General features: G+C 39.5%; 1 protein-coding gene across 1 annotated transcript; it reads left to right on the top strand.

The window, feature by feature from the left end:
* Positions 1–8,317: 8,317 nt before the first annotated feature.
* On the top strand, positions 8,318–13,284 carry BMP10 (bone morphogenetic protein 10). The gene is made up of 2 exons (XM_035568807.1): positions 8,318–8,651; positions 12,341–13,284. Exons 1-2 carry the CDS (start codon positions 8,318–8,320, stop codon positions 13,282–13,284), a joined length of 1,278 nt encoding a protein of 425 aa, XP_035424700.1.
* The last annotated feature ends 128 nt before the right edge of the window (positions 13,285–13,412 follow it).

The raw sequence follows: 13,412 nt of genomic DNA, 5'->3' as shown, positions 1-13,412 counted from the left end.
TAAGGGTGGATTTAGACAATTTTTATTTGTTTGTTTGTTTTTTACTGAATCAGTCTCTTCTACTGTCACATAGAACTTAACTTTCCTTTTTGATGCCAACCCTAACATAAAATAAACAGAACAATTATTAGACACGCTTGTCTCATTTTTCTTCATGTTTTGTTGAGGTGAATACAAGCTGTTGGCTTTGTAATTACCATCTCGCACTGAGATATCAACAAACTACCAGAATCTATGTTTAGTTGTTAATTAAGTAATTTTGAGTTATTAATCAAAATAATTTCTGGTGAACATAACCTGTTTTCTTCAAATCCATTGTTCAAGATTAAAAATCTATAGTTCCAAAAAACAGGGACAGGATATATTTAGTCATTGTTCCCAAGAGCTCTATCCTTTTAGGGCTTTGGAAGTATTTAAATGGAGTTGTCATTAAGGAAAAGAATGTTATTCCTCAAACAGTCCACTTGGACATAGCTGACAAAGGGGAACAACTTGGGAGATTTCTGTAAAGTTTTGTTCAGGAGTCTTGCTTTTGTCAGTGTCACTGAAGCTGCTCAGAGGGTTGCCCAAAGTTTAACACCCACATGAATCCAAAGCTTCACAAAATAACTAGATTATGAGAGAAGGAATTTCAACAATGTAAAATTAAAACTTTCTCTTGACCTTTTTCTATTAAGCTGTGCTGTGAAGCAAGTATGATAAGAAGCCAGCGGAGTCAAAACTTTTAGTATTAAATAGCATGCCTACTCTGCTGTTCATTAGCATTGCAATACAATCAGGTTCTTTATGAAGATCTCAGATATTGATTTCATTTCAACTGTGTCCCACTGGATTTGAATTGTTAGCCCAAATAAATTGTGTGACCTTTAAAGGTACTAAATTTTATATTACTTAGAGCCTCCATCTGTGTATATACACAAATAATGGGAGGGGAGACAAATCAATAGATTTCTTGAGGTGTCCCCCATCTCATAAATGATATAAGCAAATGTTTATCTTAGTGTTCCTGGAAATACTTATGCTCGTGGAAACATTTTTATCGCCTGTGTTGATGTGTTTTGAAGCTTGGCAGGAAAAAAGAAAGATTAAATGCTGAAATGTACAGAAGCAGACACAAAAGCAAGGGGCTGCATTGTCTTTCTCATGTAAGGATCTAAGAATTTCTGTGTATCATTCTCTCACTACACAAGACTGAGTTATGTGCATGACTGCATGCTAGCACAAATTTCCCAATTACATATAAAGAAAATTCAATCACACTGGATAATGGTAGCTCATCCAAATAGTGCTCAAGGAATTGAGCACACAGGGAGCTGGGATTCACAGTAAAAATGAAGCCACATGCTTGCAGTGAATTTGCCACATACGACTGACAGGACACTGACAAGAAGGCAGTGTCCAGCTATTTCCAGTCCTCTTCTTTCTGTTTCAGTTACTCAGGCTTTGTGCCAGCTTGAAAAATCTCTGCGTATCATTATTTATCTGTACCGCCTCATGGCCAATGACCTGCCGCTAAGACCAGATTGCAGTTGTGCAAATGCACAGTGATGGACTCCCTTCCTAGAGCCTGGAGCTTTTGCCACCTCAGCAGGAAAAACAGAACAAAAAAAGGTAATTGACAGCAGTCATGCAGGTAGTCTGTGTGCCCTACTTGTTAGTGTGTCCCCCAGCCTTTTCACTTGCCTGGAAATAGCTGATGAAGATGAAATGCCACTGGCTTCCCTTATAGAGCTATTGATGTGCATTTCAATATTGTCTCCAAAAGGTCACAAGGAGGCTGTGTGACACAGTTTAAGTAGTTCCCTTCTGTTGTGGCTGCACAATGTCTTTCCTTCTTCTCTCTGTTTTCTTTTCTTTTTCTCCATCACTCTGGTTTTAACACATTGCTACGCCTCTCTCTTCCCACTCTTTCTTTAAATAATATCTTTCCGATTTCCAGTGCCATCTGAAATCAGAACAGAGAGCTGCTGGGGAACAGCCCATTTATGGAAAGAAAATCCAGAGCAGCCATGAACTGAGGCATACAGGAACAAGGACTCAGGCAGATGCAGGAACGGAAACTAATTTTAGTTATTCCATTGCAAGCTCATCACACTGTCAGTGTCACACTCTTCTTTATCTACCATATCACATCCAACAGTTGCCTCATGCCACAGCTATCTCCTGACAGAGACAATTGTGGGCCATATTCGTAATAATTTTGTGTCTGTATTTTGGAAAATTTCAAATCATATGCTGGGGTGCTTGCTAGAGCGCATTAGCTTGCATCACTCTCCTACTTCCCTGAAATGGCATATAAGTCAGTGGTATCCTGATTAGAGAGCAGCTTTGAACCAAAACCCCTGCATTTATACAGATTTTGGAAAGGATTGAAGATGTGCTCAGCAGGAATTTTGAAAATTTCCAAACAAGATGTCTTAATGTTGATTCAGTCTGAATGTTGACATTTGATCAAAGTGTTGTGATAGAGATACGTTATACCTCTTAACACCATGCAGTGGAAAAATATGTGGGCTTTTTTTAGATTTATCTGTGTTTTTAAGGGGTGATTAACGTCACCAAAGGCACTGTTGTTTTTTTTCCATTAAAACACATCCTTTCTCCTTTATTAATGCTGTATTACTTAATGGGCAAAAGAAGTCATGTGTCTGAGAATGAGAACTCTCAGTGTCATTTAGAAACGACTCTCAGGCTTGACATTATTTTTTTCTCAAAGTTTCTAGCACAGAAGCAAAAGTTCCCGTGTGCTATAATGCAAATCACTTGCAAGAGCAGGCTGGAGAGGGGCAGGGGGTATTTTCTTGTGGCAAAGCAGGGCATTGCATTTTGAATTCCAGAAATGGAGGCACGACTGCTGACTCAAAGTTGTTTGAAAAATTTTCTTCTATGAAACAAGGATGCATCCCTTTTGTTATCCTCTCTTTCTTTCTTCTTTATATACAGTGTACGTTCTTGCAGGACAGATTTTTTTTCTTATGTATTACACATGCAAATATGGAAATGTTCCATGACAAATAAACGTGAAGCTTAAATGAAAACTGTAAAGCTGCTCAAGGTCATAGGATACTGAAAATGTCCAATATTTGTTTGGTTTCTTGTGTCTCCAGCCCTAAATATGGGGATTTGAAATTACAGTTTAAAGATCTATCAGAAAAGTCCCTAAAAGACCATACCGGATGCAAAGCCTTCCCTTGTGAAATCTGAAATGGAAAGCTCTTATCTCCATATTCCAGCCCAAATTTTACCTGTGATATTTATATTCATTTATAAACAGAGCAGGCAATATTTTAATATCCTTCCCCTAACCAATAGATGATTTATTTAATCAGATATTTTTTCATCAAATCTCTCTCTTTTTTATTACCAAACAAACAAACAAACTAAAGAGTAATCTGTAAGGAATATTTGATTTTCAGCAATGCTTCTATATTTAAACCATGACCAATTACATTCTTTTCCTCTACTGAAAACTTAATCTCTTTGGGTTTTCTTTTATATGTTTTCGGAGTGGTCTTTTCAATAGAATCTATTCAAAAAATGAATCAGGGAGAAGGATTAAAAATAGAAAGAAAAAAAGAAAAGAAACGATTTGTTCATGTTTAAAAAACCTTAACATCTAATAAAATTGGATTGTAAATCTTATGAAATTTGTTGTTATGCACTACTGAACCAAAATCCAGCTGACTGAGTTTACACGTGGAAAAATTACACGTGACTTCTTGTAACTAACTGGCAAGCTCTCTGTTTATTCACTGAGGAACCATTTAAGTCACAAAAACCCAGGACACATAAGCAAACATTAAACACTTTCTCTTGGAAAAAGTTCCACATCCCAACACTTTCTGAGTGTTAGTGAGAGCAAGTTTTTCTCCATGCTGAAAATCATACTAAGGAAGGGTAAGGATGCTTAAAAAACACTTCACATTCTTTTTTCCCAACTTCCTCTTACCCAGAGGAGCATCACACCATTTCAATCATGGTGTATCGTCGACCTTGGCACTTCGTAAAGCTCTGCTTCACTTTCTAGCCTTTCAGCGCTGAGCTTGCTTCACACATTCCTGTTCAAACCCCTGCTCTTCTGCTGCCTCTTGACAGAAGAAGCCGTAGAGGCATCAGCTTGGAGGAAGCTGCATGGTGCCTGAGATTAGAGTCTATTTTGGAGACCCACAATCTTCAGGACTGACCCTTTCGACAGCTGAGCTGTTCCCAGGAGTTGCCGTGTAGCCTCGGCTACCGCTGTGTCAACCGCGCTCACGTTCTTGCCCGAGCTGCTTAGCACTGTGAGTGCAAACGGCCCTCTCTCTGCACACCTCCTCCAGGTCTCATGGCATGAGAATGAAGAGTGTCCGATCTAGAGTGCCACCTCCACCAGCAGCCAGCTCGAACAGGAAGGGCGAGACATTAGTTAAACAATGCCATAGTTGCATTGAATATTGTTCCCTGATTCTGTCAGGATCAGTGCAAAGGCTAAGGTTTCCATTAGCTACATTTTCCCATGTACAGCTTTGAATTCTCTGGGGAAAAGAACCCAAATTTCCTAGGAATGAAGGCCAAGAAACCTTTCTGTAACGCTACCTGCCTGATGCACAATTTATTGCTCACGAAATGGGGTCATCAATTATGCTACAAAATTTAATAACAATTATACAGTAATGTCTATTAATGTTCTCTCTCTCCATCTACCTCAGTTAATCTGTTTAGCATAGATTTCTTGAGGGTAGTTTCCTTTCCAGGATACTTATTGTACATGTAAATTGCAGTGCATGTGAAAAAAAAGACCAAACCTTTTAATTTCAGTGACATGAAATAAAGCCATTCTGTTAAATATTTCAACTCTGGAAAAAAAAAATCATGTTAAATTAATCAGCCTAAAACCTACGGAAACAGGAAGCTGCTTTTATATCAGATGTACTCTATGGGTTCTCCTCATTTGGCAGATCCCCAACAGGATCTAAATTGAGTAAGCTAAGAAACTCAGTGAAAGCTGGTTTGTATATAACACAGCAGGCTGCATTGCCTTTCAGTATGCTATTGTTCAAGGAGTTATCAAAACAAGAGTGGAAATGCAAAGACAGCTGGAATGTCTGAGCAGTGATTGTGCTTCTCATGAGCCACTGAATGAAGATGACATATTTGTGGGTTAAGGAATTTATGTCAGATCGCTGTGTGCACACTACATTTTACTTACATATTTATATCTACAGGGTGTGAACTTACAGATTCACAGAAAATGTCTGGACTTAGTAAGGCTTAGAGAGGTCAGTAGCCCAGCCTCTGCTCGAAGGCAGTGTCAGCTCTGCTTATGTCACTGCCAGAGCAGTTACAGTAACCTTGTTCATTTTTGTCACCCAGCAAACCAAAGCTGCACAGCAGGCTAAGTTTTAAACTGTAGGAAAGTGGAGTGAACATGGAAAAACTCCTCTGGCTGTAGAATTGTTTGATTAACAGAATAATAGAAAGGAGACTGACTTAATGTGTGCTTAAGGCTCACTCCTCAGAATCACCAGTGTTCATAGCAAGGGCAGAGATTCAGCGAAAAATCTCAGTTGTACAAATACTCAAAAAATGCTTTTAAATTTAAAACCTTTAGCTCTAAAACTCGCAGAAAACTCAAAACCCTCAGAATTGGGCCCTATAATGCTGTAGATCCCAATGCCTACAAGCTCTGAAAGGCATATCTCTGCTTGCTGTTGCCTATGCATTCAAGCTGTTATTCATGCTTGTCTGAGAAGGAAAACCAGATATGAGCAAGCACTAAGTATAAGGCCATATGCTGTGAAGTGCTGAGAAGATTCAGCACCTCTTGCCTTCCAACAAGCAGGAGCTCCTACGAAATGCTTACACCCTTCATGGAAAAATATATACATTTATATATATGAAGTCAGTGCATTTCTGAAATTAATATTTAAGCATAAAAAGGACCTTTTGAAACCACTTCTGTAGGTACTATTGCTTTTATAGCAAATGTACTACCTGTTCACCTGTCTATGACAAAGCATCTCAAAGATCTCCTTTTACAGTAGCCAGTTACTGTACTGAAGAAAAGAGTTAGGGCTATGTTCCCTGACTCTTTTCTCACACTTTTCATTGTTAATCTCCCTCCCTACAGCCATATGGACCTTAGCTCAGCATAGTCAGGTGATGAATCACAAGCAAGAAGGCTGTGCTTTTCTTTTTAAGTTAATTAACATAACTGACCTCAACTCAGCTCCAAAATTTCCCTAAGATTTTCTGTGCTTAGCTCTGGAAAGCCACAATATTCAGAGAAAGTCTTTCATAAGGCTGAAGAGGATTTATAGATAAGGTTGTACAGATAACCATGAAATCCACACTGAGATCTAAATTAATCTTCCTAAGCTCAAATATCAACTTCCAATGCAGCTAAGCAGTAACAGGGACCTTGATAATATGTTTTGGTTTATTATCAAGTTTCCCATGCCTAGAAGGAGAAAAGTTGAATGAAGCCAGGTTAAAAGGCCTAGCTGATGTACCTGACATCAATACCATACATGACTTTGACAAAGATATTGATATTTATGAAAAAAAAATAAAAATAGAGAGTATTACTTTAAATAAGCATGGTTTGAGTATCATTCTAATTAAGTCAGCTGGAGTTGTGGCCATTTCTGCCAGTGACAGATTTGGGCTATTGAAGAAGGAAGAAAGTTGCAAAGATGGGGTAGCAAATCACTGGATATGCTTAGCCAGAATGGAAAAGCAGAGTCCAGAAAAATCAACAAATCAGTTTAGGTTTACTCTTTGGTAAAGCTCTTGGTAAAGCTCTTATTGGCAGCAAAACTTTGCAGTGATAATGAGAAGAAATGGCCCTTCATCTTGAAGTTGTCTACTAGAGAGGAGCTGAGCTCTGGCCCTGTAGCCAAAACAAGGCCACTTCGAAAAAGTCTGAACAATGAAGTGATTTAAGTGGTCAATGTTATATAACAACAATGTTATATAACAACTTGCTCAAGAAAATATACATATTCTTTGCATGTGCGATGCTCACATTTTGTTGAAATTTGCACATCAGCCACTAAACAACTTTAGCACACCTTTTTGGCAAAAACGTTTCCAGATACCCCACATCGTACTTCTGAGCTATTTGAAGTCATGCAAAGGTGAGTAATGAAGTCAGTAGTCTGTTGGCCTTTGTGCATTTTCAATAGTTTTTGGATAGTCTTGTGACTAAATAAAAAGTAACTGTAACCTATAACCTCCCAAGTCAAATATGTAAGATGTGAAAGGAAGAAAAGATTTTTCTTTACTTTCTCTGTTTCTGAGCATTTATATGGCACATGGCACTGAGCACTAGCATTCAACCAGTGTTAATGTTCGGATCAGGAAAGAGTGTTTTATAGCAAAAATAAGCACTGAAAATAAATAAAATAAAATAAAATAAAATAAAATATGAAATAAAATAAAAGTCCTTAATCACTAAACAACACAGTGCCTTATGCATGTAATATGGTGTCTGCATAAAAAAAAGGGCTCAGTTTTACAGGCCATACTCTGATCTTCCCTGACTCATATTCACTGTCTGCAAAGTGCTTTTCCCAGTGAAGCCCTTGCAAAGCACAGCTTTATAGCTGCAATGTGAGAAACCCTCCTCACCCAAATATCTTGAGCTCACATGCTTCTCTGCATTCAGGGCCTTGTGACCCCAGTGTTGCTGTAGTACCAGCAGCTCCCCTCCTGTGCTGCAAAGGCACAGAAGAATGGACCTTTTCCCAGAGAGGTTCCTTTAGAAGTGAAATTTTAAAACTTATTTTTATATTAGTTTTTAAAAAGCTAGATTTGTTACCTTAAAGGAGCTATTCTTTGCCCTTGGTGCAAAATTCATAGGTTTCAGTAGAGGCTCTGTAGAATTTACGTTAGCTTGAAATCTGTGTGGATGAAATTGTTCACGCACGCCAAAGGAAGTCAGCTACCAGGAGGCAGAAAGTAAGGGCAGTTCCTCTCCAAGGAGAAACTTGTCCTATCTCCTAGTGTCCTAGCGCAAATGTTTACAAAACGCTCATTAAGGGAAAGGGGATTGCAAGATAGCAACAAATCTGGTGAACAGCTTACACTACATGAGATAAGAGAGGCAAGGCGACCATAGAAGAGAGCAAGCCATATCCAATTACTGAGACCTGGTTTTGGGGAGGGGGAAGGGGGAGAGAGAGGACGGATCACAAGTTTCAAGACAAGAGCTTCCAAACTTGTCATCTCCCTGTGACACAAGCGGCATATAACCCAGGGGATAAAACCGCCACTTAGCCCACACGAGAGCTAGAGCTTGTTGAGTGTGGTTGGAGACTAGAGCGAAGCCGAAGCCATGGATTCTGTAGTCCTCCAGCTGTGGGGTGTCCTCTGTCTCTTGGTTCACCTTGCTGCTTGCAGTCCCATCCTGAGCTTGGAGCACTCTTCCCTGGAGGAAGACGTGCCTCTTTTCGATGAGATCCTGTCCGAGCAGGATGGTGTTGATTTCAACACGCTGCTTCAGAATATGAAGAATGAGTTCCTGAAGACGTTGAACCTCTCTGACATTCCCCTGCATGAAACGGCCAAGGTGGACCCACCAGAGTACATGCTAGAGCTGTACAACAAGTTTGCCACTGATAGGACATCTATGCCATCCGCAAATATTATTAGGAGCTTCAAAAATGAAGGTAAGATATGTGCATCTCTAGAGGAAGCAAATAGAAATAAGCACCCTTGTAGTCAACATGAAATGTATTTACAAGGCATTGAGCAGGAACTGCACTAAGGGGAAAAAATTACCATTCATTGAGGCCACCATTGGAAATAGACAACTAATACTGTATGTACCAATGTAAGCCAGATACCACTTGCTGCAAGATAGATCCCTTGTCCTTTGCTTTTGAGATCGTAAGGTTTTGGGGGAAGAAGATGTTCCTTTAGTGTTTGTATGGCACTAACTATAATTTGGGTACATTTTCATTATCCCTAGAATGGCACCCATCTTTTGCAATTATCTGCCTGATTTTCAACTGGATACCTTCACTAATATTTGAAATTAAGGCAAGAAATTGTTTTACACATTGTTCAAATGTGCAGTATTTTCATATTGAGAGCTTAACCAAATATGGCTTTCTGTTAATATCCTCTCGTTATTGATCTTCACAGGATTCATCATGTTTTCTTCCTCTGACATCTGAGCATAGTTCAGAAAATACATAGAAATACGTGAAGCAGAATTTTGGATAACGCTTAGGTTTTACTTTAGGGGAGTAGAATATTTTCTATTAAAAAAAAAAATGTTTCTGCTTCAACATTTCCCTTCAGTTCGGCAAGGTCAAGATAACGTTTCAGTGCTAACATTCAATAACTTGTCAATAGCTATTTGCATCATTACAGGTTTTACAGGTAAAAATGTTTTTCAGCTAACTATTTCCAAATACCAGTTATTCCACTTGGCAAATACAAGTGTTTTAATTAATTATTTTTAACTACTTAGAGATATATGCAACTATTCAAACTGTCATGGGATTTCTCTCCTACTTCACTAGTCTAATTAATGAAGTGTATCAGGTAATATCATTGTGGTTTTTTTTGTTTGGTTGGTTGGCTTTTGTTTGTTTGTTTCTAACATTTGCAATTTAAAAATAATGAAGTATAAGGAGAGATGGTGCACAAGTTATTTCAGTTTGGCAACACAGATGTGACGAGAAAATCCATCAGCTCTGTTCTGCTCTGCTCTATCATTCTGCCAGGCCCAGACACTTCTTATTGGCAACATGTTTATGGTTTGTAGAGGCACTGCATTGTGGTTTAAATCTTCTTTATGTATTCTTTTCTCCAGTGTGGAGGAATTTATTGAAAGATTAATGGCACACCAGTTACACCCACTGGTGAACAGTTATTCACCTCAAGAGCTGTGCCTGTCACTGTGCATCAGCATAAATGCAGACATATGCTGGAATGCCTATTGTTCTTTTCTCATTTTGCATTATTCAGAAGAAATAAATGTGATAAAATTTGGCAAATTTAAACTATGCTGAACAATAAAATACAATGTGGTTCAGTGATGTAAATCTGAAATTATTCCAGTGGCAAGACCAAAATTCTTTCTTATTTGCAGCATTGAAAACTCTACAGACTGACCTTTTCTTGAGTAACAGAAGTAGTGGTTCACAGTTCTGTGCCTTTCTGTAAGCATCACATTCAATGTCTTTGTCATCGCAGCAAAAGTTCCGTACCAGATAGGGTAAACTTAGCGTAACTGTCTGTCATTTCAGTTTTTCTCTCACCTCTTCTGATCCAAAACAGGAAGATGCAAAGTGAGGATACTGATGTTAACACAGCTTCATAAACACATGCATTAAAGGAGTGATGCAATTAATGTGTGGGGTTTTTTTTCTGTCTTGAAAATTTGTGAAACTGGGAACCATTCTTTCATGCCGAAATAACTTTTTTGATAGAGAAATGAATTACTTGTAGTGGTCAAGACAGTAGAAATGGATTATCCCGTGGAATTTGTTCACCTGCCTACTGAAAACTGGCAGTAATGGTATTTTCATTACTATTCATTGATTCCTATATTAAATCTGTTATTGTTATAAAGATGTTATGTTGCATGGCTGGAAGTAGTTCTTTGTTTTAACCCATGCATAATGTCTCCATTGCAAATGGGGCTGTAATATTCTATCTGTTCTTAAAACTTGAGTACAGGTCTTAAGGGAAATGTTTCTTTTCCTATGGACTCCAGATCACTCTTCCTGACCCTACTATTGGTAACAATAAGGTATTTCACCCCATGGGCTTTCTAATTAAAGAGCAAGGTCACATCCTGACTTACACATGAACACTTTTCTTGCCCTGCTAGGGCTCACCCATGTTCTTACATGTGGTGTAGCCTTGCCCTCCATCCTAGTGAATTGCTCATGCTCATTTTCTGTATAGTCAGGTGGCTTTTCTCCACCCTGTTGTCATCTGTAATGACTGAAGACTTGCTTTAGCATACCAAGGTCAAGGAAATCCCAACAATTACTCAATTACTTTCAGTATAGAGATTAAAGCTAAGCAACCCTGTGCTTGAATAGCATTGCCCTTCAGCTCTCCTACCCTGTGTAGTGTGTTCCTACCCTGGTGAAGTGCGGAACGTATTCAGCTTCCACCTTATCAATAGACAGGTAGAGAGATGCAAGCAGAATGGCACTTTTTTTTTTTTTTTTTTTAATGAATGGATGGAAGTGCAAAAAAGAAAAAAAAAAAGAAAGAAAGAAAAAGACAGGTGCCTCAAAACCTTCTTCATGTCAGTAGGACAGCTCATGTGCTTAAGTTAACTGCTTGCTTAAGTGCACTGATGGAGCATGGCCAATACTCGCAGCTTTATCAGTGTCACTTTTCTACAAACATATCAAAACTGGAGAAGTCAGAGATGAAGATAGTAGTAGATCACAAGCAGTTTGCCTCTGCAGAAATGTTACACATAGTGTCTACGTCCTAATCTGTCTTCTGAGTTACAAGTAGACAGCACAGTAATTCAGCCACAGATACATAGTCGTTAGCTAAGATTCGGGCATTGCCTGAAGAAATGCATATTGCCTATGTATAAACAAACAACACAGATAGGACAGAAAGTCTGAATGACAAGCAGATATTATGTTCTTCTTACACGTGTTATTAACTAAAGCTGCCGAAAGTGCCTGACTGAGTACAGCTGTTTGACTTTGCTCACTTGAAACCCATTGAGTCTGTAGCAGGATTTCTGTTGATTGGCAGCTCACTTTGGGTGTTTGCCGCCTGTTCTTCCTAACCAGGAGCCTTTACAGTTTCCCAAGAGACTTTTCCTCCCTTTGTGATTGCCCCTCTCCATTGGTGAGGGACGTTTCACTGGAAGGGAATAGTTGCTAGCACAGAAACTTTAAGCAGACCAAGATACAGCCTGCTGTTCTTGCATATGCAGCTTATCTGTCTCATGTTCACTCCAGTGCCATATCCTTCTTCCCTTCCTCTCCTACACTGGCTGTTTTTCCTCATTTGTTAAGCAGGTACCACAGAACAACCTAGAATTGATATCATTTCAGTATTAGGCAACACATTTTTAACATGAAATCCTTCCAGGTGACAAGAAGGCCCTGGAAGACATGGAGCAGAAAGAGAATCTTTAAATCCAAGTTTATGGGCTTTATCATATCTGCAATCTCTCTGTCCTTAAACACCTAGAATGAAGTTGGCCTTTTTTCCAAGTACAGTTTTAGGAAGTGATGAAAAAACACTCACCTGAAACTATTTCATTGAAACCCAGCAAGGCAAAACATGTCAGATGAACTTCAGTGCATGTGTTACTGGATGTATTGACCCTTCTAAAATGCATGATCTTTGTCATTTCCAGATCTGGCTTCCCACCCAATTGGTATTACAGGAGTTCGGAAATACCCCCTTCTATTCAATGTGTCCATCCCTCACCATGAAGAAATCACCATGGCAGAGCTGAGGCTCTACACCTTGGTAGAACGGGACCAAATGCTCTATGATGGGCTCGACCGAAAAGTCACAATTTTTGAAGTGCTGGAAAACGACCACATGGGGGTAGGAGAAGAAAGAAAGATAGTGGCGCTGGCATCCAGACAGATCTATGGCACAAGCAGTGAGTGGGAAAGCTTTGAGGTCACCGAAGCCATCAGGCGCTGGCGAAGGGCAGGGCTGACCACGCACCGACTGGAAGTTCATATTGAGAGCAGGGAAGGGGAGGAGCAGAATGGAGAGGGGAAACTCGATATCGACATCAACTCTGAGGCTAAGCATGTGCCCCTGTTGATTGTGTTCTCTGATGACCAAAGCAATGACAAAAAAGAGGAGAAGCAAGAGTTGAACGAAATGATAGACCATGAGCAGCTCCTGGACTTGGAGAACCTGGAGGTTGGTAATTTCCATGGCCACCCTGGTGAGGAGGCACTGCTCCAGATGCGTTCCAACATCATATATGACTCTACTGCCCGAATCCGGAGGAATGCAAAAGGCAACTACTGCAAAAAGACTCCACTCTACATAGATTTCAAGGAGATTGGCTGGGATTCCTGGATCATCGCTCCAGCGGGATATGAAGCTTATGAGTGCCATGGAGTATGCGCCTACCCCTTGACAGAGCATGTCACACCAACAAAACATGCCATTGTCCAGACTTTAGTTCACTTAAAGAATCCCCAGAAAGCCTCCAAGGCCTGCTGCGTGCCAACCAAACTTGATCCTATCTCTATTCTCTACCTAGATGCAGGGGTGGTCACCTACAAGTTCAAATATGAAGGCATGGTGGTATCAGAGTGTGGCTGCAGATAGTAGCAGGGAACACATGCACAGGAGAGTGCACAGGGGAAGTATTTAATGATTCAGTCTGTAAATTTGTACATTTCAGATTTCTTATTTAATAAGGTTATTTAATGAGGCATGTACAGATAATTGTATGT

Source organism: Cygnus atratus, chromosome 27 (genome assembly GCF_013377495.2).
Source record: "Cygnus atratus isolate AKBS03 ecotype Queensland, Australia chromosome 27, CAtr_DNAZoo_HiC_assembly, whole genome shotgun sequence".
Lineage (NCBI taxonomy): Eukaryota > Metazoa > Chordata > Aves > Anseriformes > Anatidae > Cygnus > Cygnus atratus.
Note: the sequence above shows the minus strand (reverse complement) of the source record. Positions and strands in the feature narration are given on the sequence as shown.

Excerpts from the sequence above, each read along its gene's own strand:
- BMP10 (XM_035568807.1), top strand. The coding sequence starts at position 8,318 with ATGGATTCTGTAGTCCTCCAGCTGTGGGGTGTCCTCTGTCTCTTGGTT. Across the intron at positions 8,652-12,340 it reads TAGGAGCTTCAAAAATGAAG|ATCTGGCTTCCCACCCAATT; the intron begins GTAAGATATGTG and ends TGTCATTTCCAG.